The following is a 17,601-nucleotide window of genomic DNA, read 5'->3' as shown; positions in this document are numbered from 1 at the left end:
TATTACATGGTGGGGAATCCTCTGGGTATATGCCCAGGAGTGGTATAGCAGGATCTTCTGGAAGTGAGGTGCCCAGTTTTCGGAGGAACCGCCAGACTGATTTCCAGAGTGGTTGTACCAATTTGCAACTCCACCAGCAGTGGAGGAGTGTTCCTCTTTCTCCACACCCTCTCCAACACCTGCTGTCTCCTGAATTTTTAATCTTAGCCATTCTGACTGGTGTAAGATGAAATCTCAGGGTTGTTTTGATTTGCATTTCCCTAATGACTAATGAAGTTGAGCATTTTTTAAGATGCTTAAAGGGAAGTAAAAACAGAGGAATCAAAATAGTAAAAGCTATGAAGAAAAACAACGTCACATATAAAGGCTGATTAGAACAATGCCTGACTTTTTTTTTTACATAGAGATATATTTATATAAATAGTATATGTATGCCACATAATCAACAGATAGATGGTGTTTCTTAGTCTTAAGTCAGGCTGAGGAGTGATCAACGCCTCTGACCAATTAGTGAATTAGTTTTGGGGACACTGGCAGCTGTGGGAATGAATGACTCCAAGTACTACCCTAGAGCTATAAGGAAAGGAAGCTGGTCCCTTCTTGATTCACCCCATTCCTTATGTTGAACAAGCAGGTCGGCAATAGAAAAGCCAGGATTGTGTCTACACTTGTCTATCTCTGGACACTGGGGGGCAGGAAGATGATTCAATTAAAACTGCAGGTTTATTTCCTGTTTACACTTTACACATTTTGCACTTGGGAGGAGGAAAACTACAGCTGGGTCCTCCCTCTGAGGTTTCTCTGGTGGCAAGGTAATGCATTTCTTTGTTCCTGTTTCTCTGCTCAAGCCCTGACTTTGAGCCCAGAGGACTAATATCCAATATATACAAAGAACTCAAGAAGCTAGACTCCAGAGAGCCAAATAACCCTATTAAAATGGGGTACAGAGCTTAACAAAGAATTTTTACATGAAGAACTTTGAATGGCTGAGAAGCACCTTAAGAAATGTTCAACATCATTAGTCATTAGGGAAATGTAAATCAAAACAAGCCTGAGATTTCACCTCACACCAGTCAGAATGGCTAAGATTAAAAACTCAGGAGACAACAGGTGTTGGCAAGGATGTGGAGAAAGAGGAACACTCCTCCACTGCTGGTGGGGTTGCAAGCTGCTACAACCACTCTGGAAATCAGTCTGGTGGTTCCTAAGAAAATAGATAGAATATCTATCTATTTTTGTACTCCAGATTTTATTCTCATCATCTGCACTCTGACTGTTCCACTTCACATACCTCCTCCCCCCCAACCCCAGTCTCCACAAGGATGTGCCTAACACCCTCACCACACCCCCGTTCCATCCCACCAGATCTCTAAATCCCCTGAGGCAGCCAGTCTCTTGAGGGTTAGGAACACTTTCTCTGACTGAAACCAGACCTAGCTGTCCTCTGCTGTATATGTGTGGGGAGCCTCATATCAGCTGGTGTATGTTGCCTGGTTGGTTGGTGGTTTAGTGTTTTGAGAGACCTCGGGGTCCAAGTTAATTGAGAGTGCTTTTTCTCCTACTGGGTCGCCCTCCTGTTCTCATTCTTCTAACTTTCCTCTAATTCAGCCATGGGAGTCAGCAGCTTCTGTCCATTGGTTGGGTGCAAATATCTGCATCTGACTCTTTCAGCTGCTTATTGGGTCTTTTGGAGGCCAGTCATGATGGCACCCTTATTCTTAAATCTCCATAGCCTCAGGAGAGTGTCAGGCCTTGGGGCCTCCACCTGAGCTGGATCCCACTTTGGGCCTGTCCCTGGTCCTTCTTTTCCTCAGTCTCCTCTTCATGTCCATCCCTGCAGTTCTTTCAGACAGGAACAATTGTGGGTCAGAGTTTGTCTGTGGGATGGCAACCCTATCCCTCACTTGATGCCCTGTCTTCTTGCTGGAGGCAGGCTCTATAAGTTTCCTCTCTCTACTGTAGGGATTTCATCTGAGGTCCTGCCCTTTGAGTCCTGAAAGCCTCTCACCTCCCATGTCTCTGGTACATTCTGCAAGCTCCCCCCACAACATCCTACTTCCTGAGGTTGCCTGTAACCATTCTTTCTGCTGGCCCTCAGGGCTTCAGTCCTTTTCTGTCACCCAATAACAGACCAGGATCCCCTCCCCCACCCAAGCTCCCATCTGTCCACTTTCCCTCCCAGTTCTTTCCCTACCCTTTTGTGATTGCTTTCTTCTTACTCTGGTGGTACTGAGCCATCCTCACCTTCAGCTTGTTTAACTTCTTGAGTTCTGTGGACTGTATCCTTGGTATTCTGTATTTCTTTGTCTTTTTTGTTAATATCTACTTATTACTGATTACGTACCATGTGTGTCATTTTGTGTCTGAGTTACCTCACTCAAGATGATATTTTCTAATTTCATCCATTTGCTTGCAAAACTCAGGATATATATAATGTATTAATGTCTCTGCTTAAGTAACTGATATGGACAAACTAACAGTGTAACTGGGTTCTACAATTCCTTTCATGGTTCTTCGAATGTATAAAAGGAAGAAGCTTACTGAATATGAATATTCATCATCCTCTGCTTCTCAACTAGGTGAAGGATTTCACTAGTTACAACCTCCTGACATCACAAGTGCTGTTTGATGATATCTTGAGCCCTCAAATAATGAGCTATTTTTCCTAATGTAAACAATTTTCTAGAGTACCATTTCACAGAAATAGGAATATTATTATTTTTTTAAAAAGTGTTGCTCCAATGCACAGGAGTGAGTCTGATTTTATTGTACAACTAAATAGTTGACACTTAGCCATGGGGAGTATTTTAGAGTGACAATATGGAAGAATTTGCGCAGATAAATCCCTACCTTTCATTTATTGAGCAGTACATAGAATGCCCATTTTTGGAACTTTGGAAGAAACAAATACTAACATGGATCTGTCACAGGAATACAGGTGCCTAAATAACAGAGGTGAAGGAGAATACTGAAAATGCCATTTTCCAAAGACTATGGAGAATCATGAATCAGACAAATTGGAGTCCAAGCAATAACATAATTTAATACCATTTATTAATATTAATAGATAAGAATGTGTAATACACACATAAAATAAATATAGTGAGTGAAACTATGTAACAATATGGTTAAATATAAAACTGAAGTTGTTTCTCGTAATAATCTCTTCTGCTATGGTTAAGAGGGAGATAGAAGGGAACATTGAAATAAAATGACCAGCAACTTCTTCAGTCATGAGGAAATTTCCATTGTGAAAAGATATATGTTGAAGTTGTTTCATTTTCCCCTGGTAAAGGAAACATAAAAATGTCATTGTACAAACATTCTCAGATGATAGATTCACCCCATTACAGATAAGACTAGTATTTCAGTATATTTTATGAACAAAGAATCTACACAAAGAATTACTTGAGTTAACACTATATCTGAATTTGAATAATATTGCAGGTTAAGATTCTCACATATGTGTTGTAGTGGATCCCATGCAAATTAATATTTATACCAGATGCTAGGCATTTGGCAAGATCATCTCTCAAACATCATTGTTTTTGTACAAGGATAGCACAGCTTGCTGGCACATGGTTTAATCTTGTAGTAAGTTTAGTGCATTTTTAAATCAAATAATTGTTTCTAAGTGAACTTTTTTAAAAATAATTTCATATCTAAGTTATTCTACATGACTTATGGACCATGGGAAGAAAAGGATAGAAATATAGCAGGTAATATTCTGGAATTCTTACAGGGTTTTAAAAAAGAATTTCCTTGTCATACATACATGTATGTATGTATGTATGTGTGTCTGTATGCTTACCTATGTATATATACATATAGTTACATAATTTAAGGGTTGTTTAAAATATTTTCCAATGCTTTAATACCATGATATGCTAAAATGCTGTTCTGATATTTACACATTTATGAAATCAAGGAATGATATTATTGTTCGCTCCCTCTGATAACTAATTAAAAGTTCTCTTAACTTGTACTACCTTCCACCTGAGGAGCATCAGATGAAATCTGTACTTCTGTAGTATGAGTATCTGTGGTTTCCCACTGTGGCCATTCATGTTTTTTTATCATAACAGGTGACTTACCAGCAGTATTTACTGATGTCTTTATGTCATCTGACCTCTTTTGGTTATGGTCACAACGATATTGTTATTCTATCCAAATATATCTACACAGTTGTCAATCATGATATGTATGATAGATTTCTGTAACACCACAAGGCCAAAAAAAAGATTGTCTTGTCATTTCACATACTTTAAAAAATTGAAATCAATAAAAAATTGATATCCAAAAAAATCAGGAAAGTAGCAGTAACTACAAGAAGATATGAAACTGTGATATGAAGTCTATGTCTGAAATGGAGACTCTAAGTTCTTTGCAACTAACTTAACCTAGTTAAAATTTCATATATATTGCAAAGAATGGGGAAACTACTAAAGCAATGTAACATTTCAGAACTGATATGCTGCCATAATGACTGGTGAATCACAGCAATGACTTCCAAGGTTCCTTGAATTGGTGATTTTTTTGCAGGGGTTTGGGGACAGAGGCAAAGTTTTATTTTGAAGCTTTGAATGGGATGGCCGTGTAACTGCAGGCATCACAATATATGACACCATCTTTGTGACAACTTTTGGGTGGTTGGAATGGCTTGGCTTCCTCATAGGAGGTTTGTCATTGATTAGAATTTAAGGTCACAGAAGGCAGGTGCCATTTGCAGTGTACTCTCTGTGCTTCGTGTTTGCTGCCTAAGATGAGAGCCACCAGCTCTCTGCTTCCTGTTGGTTGTCCTACCTTCCTGCAGCTATGCTCCTCTGTCATGACTTTGAAGGACATTAATCTCTCTGGATATCTAATTCCCAAATAAGTATTTCATTCTATGAGCTGCTTTAATCTCGGTGTTTTATTAAAGCAATAGAAAAATGACTAAGACAAGTTGGTGAGAAGAGGAATTTTAGTTGAGAAACTGCAACACCAGATTGGCCGATTGTCTAGGGAAGTCTATGGGATATTGTCCTGATTAACAATGGAGTTTCTAAGGAGAAGATCTGCAGGATGGTGCCACCCTTGAGTTATATTGAGATAAAGAAAGGTATGAGGTGCGGGTCATGAGGCAGCACTCCTACACAGCCTCTGCTTCAGTTCTTTCCTCTAGAGTCCTGCATTGCTTCAGTTTGGGCCCTGACTTTCCTCAGTAGTTAACTGTAACAAGGAGTATATTGTGAAGTGTTAACCTGTCCTCTGTAGGTTGCTTTTCATCAGTGTTTTATCATAGCAACAGTAATAAATTAAGACACTTTCTAAATTGAGGAACCTATTTCTTGGCCTATCTTCCTCTTTTTTGAGTAATACTAGTATGACTTTCTTCCTGTGGACCTTATTTCTGGAAGCTAGTTGTTAAAGAGAATCCTAGCTTTCTTTTCTTCTTTTGTTATTGTCTTTTTTGGGTTGTCTAACTTTTTTCCTTTTCAAAACATATGGTATTTATTGATTCTCTGTGAATTTCTCATCGTGGCACCCAGTAACACTCCTTTTCTAGTCTGACCACATCTACTCTTTCCCCTGGAAACTTCCACCCAAAATTAAAAATTAAATATAAATTAAGTAAAGTTTTAAATTAAAATTAAACTGATAGAAGAAGGGGTTTTGAGGATGAGACTTTGAGGAGAGTACTGTAATCAGGATATAAAGTAAATAATGAAAGTAATAAAAATATCAATGCATACAGCTTCATAGTAAAATTAAGAGCTACAGAAAAAAAGACTGAGGTACATTATACTGTACCTGAAATAATTCAAACATACATGATTCTATTTTGCAGAAGTAAGAGCGAGTGCTAAAAGAACGCAAATTATATTATATAACAGACACTCCAACTCCAGAAGAATGCAATCCTAGTTTGTCCTTTAATTCAGTGACCTTTCTGAGACATTCCCAATTCCTGGATCACAATGAAGACTTTGTTACCAAAGGGAATAATCATATCCCCTTACCTATTTTGGGAGGTCACTCCCAAATCATGAGTTCAGCAAGTTGGATCCCACAGCACATGAGGGGCTACGCGGACAGATAAGGTGTAGGTGTCTAAGTGATTCCTTGTAGAGGTTTTCATTTTTTTTTTCTTTTTTTTATTCGATATATTTTTTATTTACATTTCAAATGACTTCCCCTTTTCTAGCCCCCCACTCCCCGAAAGTCCCATAAGCCCCCTTCTCTCCCCCTGTCCTACCACCCACCCCTTCCCACTTCCCCGTTCTGGTTTTGCCCTATACTGCTTCACTGAGTCTTTCCAGAACAAGGGGCCACTCCTCCTTTCTTCTTGTACCTCATTTGATGTATGGATTATGTTTGGGGTATTCCAGTTTTCTAGGTTAATATCCACTTATTAGTGAGTGCTTTTGATTCTGGGTTACCTCACTTAGTATGATGTTCTCTAGCTCCATCCATTTGCCTAAGAATTTCATGAATTCATTGTTTCTAATGGCTGAATAGTACGCCATTGTGTAGATATACCACATTTTTTGCATCCACTCTTCTGTTGAGGGATACCTGGGTTCTTTCCAGCATCTGGCAATTATAAATAGGGCTGCTATGAACATAGTAGAGCATGTATCCTTATTATATGGTGGGGAATCCTCTGGGTATATGCCCAGGAGTGGTATAGCAGGATCTTCTGGAAGTGAGGTGCCCAGTTTTCGGAGGAACCGCCAGACTGATTTCCAGAGTGGTTGTACCAATTTGCAACCCCACCAGCAGTGGAGGAGTGTTCCTTTTTCTCCACACCCTCTCCAACACCTGCTGTCTCCTGAATTTTTAATCTTAGCCATTCTGACTGGTGTAAGATGAAATCTCAGGGTTGTTTTGATTTGCATTTCCCTAATGACTAATGAAGTTGAGCATTTTTTAAGATGCTTCTCCGCCATTCGAAGTTCTTCAGGTGAGAATTCTTTAATTCTGTACCCCATTTTTTAATAGGGTTGTTTGGTTTTCTGGAATCTAACTTCTTGAGTTCTTTATATATATTGGATATCAGCCCTCTATCTGATGTAGGATTGGTGAAGATCTTTTCCCAATTTGTTGGTTGCCGATTTGTCCTTTTGATGGTGTCCTTTGCCGTACAGAAACTTTGTAATTTTATGAGTTCCCATTTGTCAATTCTTGATCTTAGAGCATACGCTATTGGTGTTCTGTTCAGAAATTTTCTCCCTGTACCGATGTCCTCAAGGGTCTTCCCCAGTTTCTTTTCTATTAGCTTCAGAGTGCATTTTGCATTTTCTTTGACAGTTGAGTCAATGGTTTCTATGGTATCTTCGGCATCTGAGATTCTTTCTTCCATCTCTTGTATTCTGTTGTTTATATTTGCATCTATGACCCCTGATTTCTTCTCAATGTTTTCTATCTCCAAAGATGTCTCCCTTTGTGACTTCTTTTAATTTGTCTCACACAGGAATTCAAACCAATACTTTAGTCTGACCTGCACACAACTGTGTAGCATGCTCTGTCTTCCAAACCATGACAGTTATAATGTAGAAGACCCTCAAGTGGTGGGATTACAGACACGGTACAACACTCTTGCTTGAGAAATGCACCGGTTTATAAAGTGAATATACATGTCTGAGCAAAGGATACCTCTTGGCATGGGACATTGGTCCAGTTTATAATCCTGTAAATACAAACCAATGTACCTTGAAAATACATTGATTCTAACTATGTGCAGTTCCCCAAGTGTTTACTGTATCAATACCTTTGTATAGCAGAAAAATTTCTAAGCAGAGATTGGTCATTAAGGACACTAAGCCAATTTTCATATAAATCAGAAGAAAGCAAGCTTCCTTAACTATTTCTAATGAAATCCTTTTTAATGAGGAAAATCACAAGAAAATTAATGATCAATGTACATTTTAGAAAGTATTTGAGAAACATTTCTGTTTAAAAATAGCAGTTTAGTCCAGTGATTCTCAACTTGTGTGCCACAATACTTTTGGGGGTCACATATCTGTATATCGATATTCCATAGAGTATGCATAATACTCCATAATAGTAGTAAAATTTCAGTTATGAAATGTCATCAAAATGATGTCATGGTTATGGATGATCACAGCATGATTTCCGAGGATTAGGAAGGCTAAGAACAACTGGTTGAGACCCTACTTCCTTAAGATATTATCAGCCTATCACCAACTGGAAACTTGCCTCTAAGGTAGAAACTACAGGCAGAAGCCCATGTGTTCTTACCTAAAACTAGAATCAAAGATGCAGAGTTCTGGCTGCATTATCAGTGAAATAACCCCACTGTCTATTCTAAGTGCTTTTCCTGGTTTCCAGTCCACACTACTACCTGCAATCAGAGAACTGCACTCCAATTCAGAGCCTGAAGGTCTGTCTGTTTCAAAGGAGGCCAGCTTCTCTGTGGGCCATCCTGAAAAGATCCTTTTATAACTGCTCTCTGAGAGGCTTCACCCAGCAGCTGACTAAAATTGATAAAGAGACCCACAGGCAAACACTGGATAGAGCACTTTGACTATTATGGAACAGTTAGGGAAGGGATTCAGGGCACTGGTGGAGATTGGGAGTCTACAGGAAGACCAACAAAGTCAAATACAGGGGTTATTCCTAAAGCTTTTGGCTGTCTGTGGAAGCCCTTCACCAACTGGCCTCAGTAGGAGCAAATGTGCTAACCCTGAAGAGAGTTGATGTGTCGGGGTGCAAGGATAACACATGGGATCCCTAACCCACTCAGGGGAGAAGGGAAAAGACTCTGTAACAGGTGAGGAGGTAGAGGTCAGCATTCAAGATGTAAAATAAATAAATACATACATAAATAAATGTGTAATAATACTAATAACAGCTGAATAAAGGAAAAAAGAAACAGTAACTATATAAAACCAACAAAACAAACATACAAAAATTGTAAGTGTTCTTTCTGTAAATAAGCAACAATTAAACAATCGCAGGGACAGAAAATACCTCCTTCCTGTTGTATAATTGGGTCAATTTGTCTTTCTGATCACAGAGTGTAAAGTTGTAATATACAAGCATACCTCTGTATACAGGCACACTTGGAATGTGGTGAACTTTCTTATTCAACACCCTGCTTTACATGAGAGAAGGTCTTACAGTTTCACTTCCATTCCTTAAAATGTGGAAATAATCAGCTATTTAATTAATTGTAAGCAGCATGTTTGAGGACAGAAAAGTGTCTTTGCTCATGAAATACCACAATTAACTTTCATGTTGTACCAAGGATTACAAATCAGACAAATGGAAGGTTCCCAGGTGTTCCTGTACCTTTAAATTGCTGTGAAAACTCATGGCCACCTCCAGTTACTGATCTTCACTTTCCTCCCCATAACGTGGTCCCAGGTTTCTGGCAATTAGATCCAGACACACTTTGAAAGCTCCAGGGCCAAGGATGGATCATTCAGTAACTTTGCCTAATATTATCAACCATGCCTATTCTCAGAGCATTATCTTCTTTTGATGTTTGGGACCATAGCTCTATAATCTACTGAGAGGCAAACTCAGATCATGGCCCAAATAAAAATAAAACAGTGATATTTGCTCCAGAGTTACTGCTGCCCACTGGTAACTTAAGCTTGGTAGACTATTTAGAAGTAGGTAGGCTAATTCTTCATTATTTGACATGGGGTTAAAATGGCAATATCTCACTAATGTAAAAGTGCTGCTTTATTTTTTTGGTAGAGAAGGAAAAGAATTAAGTTTATCTACTGGACAGAGGGCAACACTCAACTCTTTCAAAACTTATTGTAGTGTGTGATGGACCAGCTATTTTGTACTATGTTTATTTATGAGGAATAGGTTTTTTTGTTAAGTATGATTTAAGGCATGGATTTTGTAAAACACATTTTTAGCACTATTTTTCTTGTTTTGCTATTAATTGACATGGTACAGTTATAAAGGTCTTTCAGATCACAGAGTGTAAATCTCTGGGAACATTTGCAATGCCAAAACAATCCCTTCTAATATATAAGGAAGTTAACTTCCAAGAGAAGGTGTTCACCTGTGTCTTGGTGATTAATCTTTGAGCTTATGAGAATTTTACTTAACATGCCTCTTATTCAGAGGTCATGTGTCCATAGTTCAAGAAAACTATCATCATCAGGCAATCTCAAGGTAAAAAAGCACGTCTCTAGAGTGATGCTGAATGTTGGTGATGCAAAAATTGTTCTTACCTTTAAAACGGAAGCTACTGTGAGCACAGATTCTTCACTACAGTTAATATGTAGTTCAGTGTAAATCTTATCCCTCAGGGACCAGTGTGATTTTTCTGGTACGAATCCGAATATTTGATATGAACTTTGGCCCCTTCCCGCAATTAGGGATAACATATCCTGTGTGGGATAAGGACAAACTTCGGTTATTTCAGATCCAAACACCTGAAGTACAAATGTGTCTTTTAAAGTAAACCAGAGCTATGGCAATAATGGACGCATAGCTACAACTGAAAGGAATGAAGAAGACATTTCACTTTTTTTCTATTTTAGCTTCCAAATATATTTTATTCCCTATTGATTTTTTCCAACTTTGAAACATCAATGTTTCTTGGAATTAATTAATCTTCAAGACTGAATCACACTTCTGTTCACCAAAGCATTTTGGTGGTCAGTGTTCTCTTACTTTTTCTTTTCTCCTATGAATATCTTTCCCAAGCATGCCATTCCAAGTTACTATTGGGATAGTTTTCTTTCACAGAACAAATTTCTCTTTTACTTCCTGTCTGTCATGGCCTCTATTATGAATCCTAACATTTGTGATTTTAAGAAAGCTTTCTTTATGCACTATAGTACTGACAGTTTTATTTCCTTCATCTGTGACTTGTTATTTTCCAGTGTCTACATCGAAAGATGCTGTCGCATTTAAGAACCCAAGCAAATGTCAATCGTTCTCCAGTGGTTTCATTCTGTAGAAGTGATGAGCAAACACAGATTTACTCCACATTTTCTCTCATTTCAATTGACTACATGAGTATAGGCATTGATGACAGTAACTTATACTCTAATAAACCTAGGGAATGGGCAGTAATTCTCATGTGTCTAACATGATAACTTGTTAACATGCACAATAAATTCCTGGCACAGGCATAGTGCTAAAATAGATCCTGGACAGTGAAAGAATATTTCCAATGGAAATCTAGTAGCATATTTAAAATAGACTAAACCATATTAGGTGCCAATTTTATATAGTCCAGTAGCATAAAAAGATCAATATATAGCAAACAACAATGTGTATATCTAATTAATTGATAATATCAAATAAATGTCTATAAATGTTTTAAATTATAAGATTTAGTAATCTCAGAGGCAATTATATTAAAGTACAATCAAGAGTATTATGGAGTCAAAACACTGCTGAAGATATTGACAGTTGGAAAATCAATAGGGCACTTCCAAAGATTCATTTCATTCTAAAAACTGGTGAGTTTGGGTCTTTTCTGAAATCAGTTCAAATCATGGGAATACTGTATCATTTTTTTCCTTTTTCTTTAAATCAGAAGACTCAAACTTCAGTGGGATTTATATATGTTTTAAAAGGATCTTACCCTCATGAATAGGTTATCTGTACATTCATCAGTTTGATAAAATAATTCACTTAGAAGAAAGGTACCCAGAATCTATGTGAAATAGGTCAGTTGTAGAAACCCAAAATGAAACTCACAAGTACAGGAGAAGGCAGCATTCTGTCCAAACAAACAATGGGTGGAAATTTATAAAATACTTGTTTTTTTATTGGTGCAAGAGTAGTTTGACAAGGTTTGTAATGTTATATCCATATTGCCTTCTGGTTTCTCTGAATCTAATACAGGGAAATCATTATTTGTTGTAATTGATCTCACTTAGTTCTTGCATGACCCTCCCATTTCATAGCTTGCATGCCTTATGCTTCACCACAAATACACAGAAAATAAGTGATCAGTATTATAAAATTTCTAATGATGACATTCCTTGATAAGACATTGGATAATTTGTTGTATATGGCCCATACTTCTGGTATACAAAGTAATTTCTGGGTTTGCCTTGAAAGCTATGCATATAGGTATAGGATTATCAAATGTATTTCCAGATAAAATAAATATACATGTAAGATTATTTGACACTTTTATTTTCACTTCCTAGAGAAAAAAAAACAACTTTAAAACTGGTTATAAGAAATAATAAAAAAGAAAGAAAGAAAGCAAATACCAGAAACATTCTTTTTAAAAACCCCGTTTTAAAATCCCCACCTGGGAACCAGAGTCACCCAAACTCCAGCAACACCTGAGCAACAACTGACTATGCAGAGTGAAAGGAGACAAGTCTGTGGGCATCACCATGAGCTTAGGGAAGACGTTTCGTTTATGAATATGTCTTAAATCTGAAGCATCAGTCCACATATAAATCCTGATTTTGTTGTAAAGTTGATTGCTTGCTGGTTTAAGACTTCCCATAAACAATGTCAATGTATCTGTTTAAAAAGAAGAAACCATCATACAAACACCACTAATCAGATTAAACTCTGGAGGTCTATTTTGACAAAATCATTTTATAAAAATGTACAAATCATGCCCTTAAAATTCTACATAAATAGAGCACACTGGCTCACTCAGGCCTCATTTTTTTTGTACAATATTCATGTTAAATTTCTGTTATACTCTGGAACTGTCTTAACACTGGAAATGTAGAGAAACAAGCAGTTCAAACTACAGCTCAAATTATGTCTTCTCTTAAGATAGAGTTTTCCTCTTCACAGGGGATCGATTAGAAACACAGATGCTTTACAAAGGTAGAGTGCAAGAGAAAACTGTTCCATAGTGCACATTTTAATCTCTTACAAATGAACCTGAATCAGATCATGAAACAGTCCAGAGTGCTATTTGTAATGTACACAATTACAAGTGAAGTCAAACTGTTTGAAATGATAAAGAAGGTTGAGGTACTCCTTGTGAGGGGCACAGGAGGGGCAGTGCAAACTCAGAGGTATCCTAAACCTGAGGCTCCACAAATGGTTTCACAGCACTATTCCTTCCAGAGACCCCAAGCCCGATAACTTCCCTGTTTAAACTGCTCAAATTCTAGAATTCCTGGTTTTAAATCACAATAGAAAAGTCTAGCTAGAATTCAATTAGAATGTCTTAGGATAGCCCTTCTAAAAGCCCGAGTGTTGGGGTGGGGGGGACAACAATCGAACACATACTTAAATTTGTTTTAACTCAGACCTTCTGCATTCCAAAATTGTATCCCTCTGACTAATATAAACCGCTGTTATAGAGAAGCAGTTATGGGGAGGGAGGAGAAGGAATGGGGGAGTGGTAATGGTAACAGACAGTACCATGGGCTGCAGAAGCCTCCCAGTCAGTGGTGCAAGGTTAACAGATCAGTCCCGCTGGCCTTCAGGCAGACAGCAAAACAGCCTGGGGAGAAGGGGACAGAGAGGGGGCCAGGGAGGGGGTCCCTGCTTGGGCAGTTTACACAAGGCAGCTCAGCTCCTTTCTGGCTCATCCCTCCTCTCTATTGGCCGGCCTCTCTGTGTGTGTCTTGTCATATTTTCTTCAGCTGCTAATTGTCTGGACTACAAGACTTTAAACAGCCACAGTTTAAGAAAAAAAAGTGAAACCCTTCTAAGTGACCATCACAGCAAATCAGCTTCATGCTGATGGGTAAATTTTTCCAAGGGAAGTGTTCTTCTGATAGTTCCTGAGTCTCCAAGTCACCCCACCCCCAACCCCACCTCTGCCACACACACTCCCCTGGAGGGCTAAATGCACTGTGGCAACAAAACATTCATGCGACTTGGAATTTTAACACAATGCCATTTCCCTAGTTTAACCTGAAAGGAATGCACTAGTCACAACAGACTACATCATCCTGCCATTAAACCCTGCCAAGGAACCACTTTTTGGCCACGCTGGGCCAGCTTTGACGGGAAAGGAGTACACAGACCCACACACTGAGCCTAGAGAGGCAGCATCTGCTTCCTCAGTCTTATCCAGAAACAACCTGCCCTTGAACATGACTCCTGACCTCCTGCATTGTGACTGGCTTGGGAGGCATGTGTCAACCTGGAACTTCTGTACAGCCACACACTGAGCAGGCCATTTGTGGAGCCATCCTTGGGCAGATGCCAGCATCCTCTCTTATTACCACTGCTACCATTCAAGGCTCTGTGGCTTCGCAGAAAGGAGGCTTTCTCCAGGGTTGATAAAGCCGTGAGATGCTGTGGGGCTCACTTTCCTATTTGTTTTGTAATTTTTTTTTAAAACAAACTTCACTTTGCATTCATAATTAGGTTATGATTACTGACACCACCATTTGCTTTGGGGACTACTTATCAAAGGTGCCAGTTCTTTCACATTTAAGTGACATTTAATTTAAACTTACAAATTTCAAAACAGAAAAAATTCTGACATCTCCTGACAATTTTAGAAGAAAAATTCAAAGGTGGAGAAATTTCTAAAACATGCAGTTAACCATTTCACATAGCCAAAGCATTATCACAACAAAAGAAGTAACTATACTGGATTTAAACTGAATTTCTTGACACCTCACTTTGAAAGAGAATGCAAGCAATGTAAACAAAAAGCAAAGAAACAAGACAAGGCATGCCTGCATCTAGTGAGAAGTTTAAGTCAAATGCAGTGGGTGCAGCAGAGGCATCCAACCCTAGCAAAGCCCTGAGTTCAATCATCAGCACGGGAGAATGCATACGCCAATAAGAATAAAATCGTGTTCAACATTTGCCCATGCACACGGGTGCTCATTTCAGGTCTGAGCATGAAAACTAAGGTCTCAGACATCCAAGGCTTCACCAGTGAGCCACATCCCGAAACTTTAAACTTGTTCTAGCCCCAGTGTGCATCCCAGTTTTTAAAAATCAACACATATTTAGAATAAATCACAGCAATGTTACCACAGGCTATAATTTTGCACATACAAATCATCAATTTTCCCGAACATTCTTCTTACTACCCCTACCACCATTTTAACCACTGGGGTATGGCTCTCAGAACAAGTTTTTCCTATCTTTCTTTAATTCCCCCTTTGAGCACTCTTGTTGCTTTCTTGGGTAACATTGTCACTTTAAATCCTGTTACTTTGTCATCTTCCTCCTTTCTCTTGTAGTTGCAGATCTGAAGGGATGTGAGTCCCCCTTGTTCTGACCCCACCTTGCATCCAGGTGAGCAGAATTATCCCTGTAGAAGGCACTGTCTATCCCTGGCAATGAAGCCACGCCCCTTTGCAGTAACAAATGAAGAACATCTCACTCCTTTAAAAGAATACCCTCAAATACTAAATGATGATCTCAAAGCAACTTAACATGCACATAGAAGACAAAGCCAAATGGTCTACTCTAGTGTAATTTCTGTCTCCTTAGTAGCTGGAATTAGTATAAGCCCTAGTTAAAAGACAGTTTCTCCCCCTTTACACAGACAGTATTGTGCTTTGAAAAGTCATTTTAATCCCTTTGCCGGAGCTAGGCCTGCCAAGTCCACAGAGGAGGACAACAATTAACTTCTTTTAAAATGAAAAAAAAATCATATTGGAAAGGAGGAAAATCAATCCAACAGAGAAGAAAATGTTATATTTACATAAACTATTCCCACTTCAAAATATAAACAGTGAGTCAAACTACCAGCTTAGATTCTATAAAATACAGCAATAACGACACTTGATTTTTTTCAAGGCATTTGATTTATCCATAAATTCAAATTCTAGTTATGATGTCATCAATTTGAAGCCTACTAAAACTGAAGACAGAGCAATATGAAGCCATAAGATTAAAACTGCAGAAGATCATATCTGTGTACGCCTCAGCAAGCATACTTTTCTGCTTACATCAAATTAATCAACACAGATTCCAATGTGTTTTAGACCAATAGCTAAAATATATTTCCCTTTACTTACTGGATGCACATGTGTGTTCCCACCAAGCATAGGAGTGACCTGGCCATCAAAGTACAAGTTGTAAGAGCAGTTCCCCTTTACTACAATGTACCCCCTGAGGATTAAACACAGGTCACTAGGCTTGGTGGCAAGTGCCTTTATCTGCTGGGCCATCTTACTAGTACAGGGACCAATATCTAAAGAATGAAACGGCACCAAGTCTGTGAATCTGTACAAGAGACACCTGTCACTCTCTTCAGTAACACCCACATATAACTTCTGAATTACTCTAGAATTTGGGGCATACCAGTAAATGAAGGGGTAAAAGCCATCTTATTTTCAAACAAGTTTCTGACCAATTTTATTATCTATTCACTACATTACATTTAAGAAAATCAGATTGCTACAAATATCAAAATGAAACTTCTTCTTCCTGCAAATGTATTGATGATAAAAGCAAGTATAATTAGAATAACATGGAACCAGGAAAAAAAATAAGTCACATTAAAAGTTCACTCAGCAAGCAGGAAGGAAACCTTAGTTGGTACAGCTCTTGACACACAAACAGGAGGAACCTGAGTTTGGTGTCTCAGCAGGCACATTAAAAAGCTGTACACAGTATGTCAATAAACCTAGCACTGGGAAGGCAGAGAACAGAAAATCCCTGTAGCTTATTGGCCAACCAGTCAAACAGAATAGGTCAGCTATGGGTTCAATAGAGGAGAGACTTGAGGATGACACTAGATATATGGACCTCTCCCGTTTGCACACACATGCATCTCCTCTCTCTCTCTGTCTCTCTCTGTCTCTCTCTCCCCCCTTAATGTAAACAGTTTAAAGACATCAAGAAATTTTGTAGAATTGTTTTAGCAAGGACATTAGAAATGATTAAAAACTTGGTAACCATTGCTAATTTCCATTTTGTTCAAATTAGAAGAGTTTACCACATTAAATGACATTTAAAGACTTGAGCCCAGAACTCCAACAGTATCTTTGAATTCTAGAAAACAAAATAGATGAGATTTTTTTCATGGGTTTCTACTACAAAGAGCACACATTAGTTTTCAAACAAACACACATATTGTTGTAATTTCTTTAAGGCTTCACTGGTTAAACACACACACACACACAGAGAGAGAGAGAGAGAGAGAGACAGAGAGAGAGACAGAGACAGAGACAGAGAGAAAGAGACAGAGACACACACACAGAGAGAGAGAGAGAGAGAGAGAGAACAAGTTTTACTCGGGATGTAGGAAAGTCTCAGAGGAAGGGAAAGAGGTCTGGACAAAGAGAAAGGAAAGAAATCTGAAGAGTTGCTACTGGACAGGACCAGTCAGGAAGAAAGGCAAGCAGTAAAGGACAGTAGAGTTGAGAGCAAGAAAGGATGAGTAGAGAAGTGGAAGAATCAGGTAGGAAAGGAGGGGGCTGAAATACAAACGGGTGCCTGGGGGAGACAGGAGGGACTAAAGCCCCTCGATGCTAGGGTAGAAGGGGCAGCTGGCCTGAGATGCTAATTCAGCGCTTTAACAAATCAATGCCACTTGAAAAGTACAATGAAAGCCCTCACTGGGTAGATGTCAAGGGACTGAGAAAATGCATTCTCAAGTATTTCACATTAAGAGGGAATAATGTGTTAATTTATAACTCTTCACCCTATACACTTGGATTATCTATCTGTGTCAGCGATTTGACTTCTTAAATTTATCAAAAACAC

General features: G+C 38.6%; 1 protein-coding gene across 7 annotated transcripts in view; it reads right to left on the bottom strand.

Annotated features, from left to right (window-relative positions):
• LOC127676075 (zinc finger protein basonuclin-2-like) overlaps positions 1–17,601 on the bottom strand; it is a 577,904-nt gene that overhangs the window by 453,741 nt on the left and 106,562 nt on the right. Inside the window, exons 5-6 of one of the 7 annotated variants that reach the window (XM_052172028.1) lie at positions 10,203–10,361; positions 3,075–3,286 (exon numbers count right to left, since the gene is read on the bottom strand). The exons of 4 other annotated variants lie outside the window; for them this stretch is intronic. In XM_052172028.1, the coding sequence (XP_052027988.1) occupies positions 3,113–3,286; positions 10,203–10,361 (333 nt within the window). In that variant the 3' untranslated portion in view covers positions 3,075–3,112. 2 more of the 7 variants (XM_052172030.1, XM_052172035.1) reach the window with 2 other exon arrangements.

The sequence above is a fragment of the Apodemus sylvaticus genome, chromosome 1 (genome assembly GCF_947179515.1).
Source record: "Apodemus sylvaticus chromosome 1, mApoSyl1.1, whole genome shotgun sequence".
NCBI classification, from domain to species: domain Eukaryota; kingdom Metazoa; phylum Chordata; class Mammalia; order Rodentia; family Muridae; genus Apodemus; species Apodemus sylvaticus.
The sequence above is the reverse complement of the archived record's forward strand: the minus strand, read 5'-3'. Positions and strand labels throughout refer to the sequence as shown.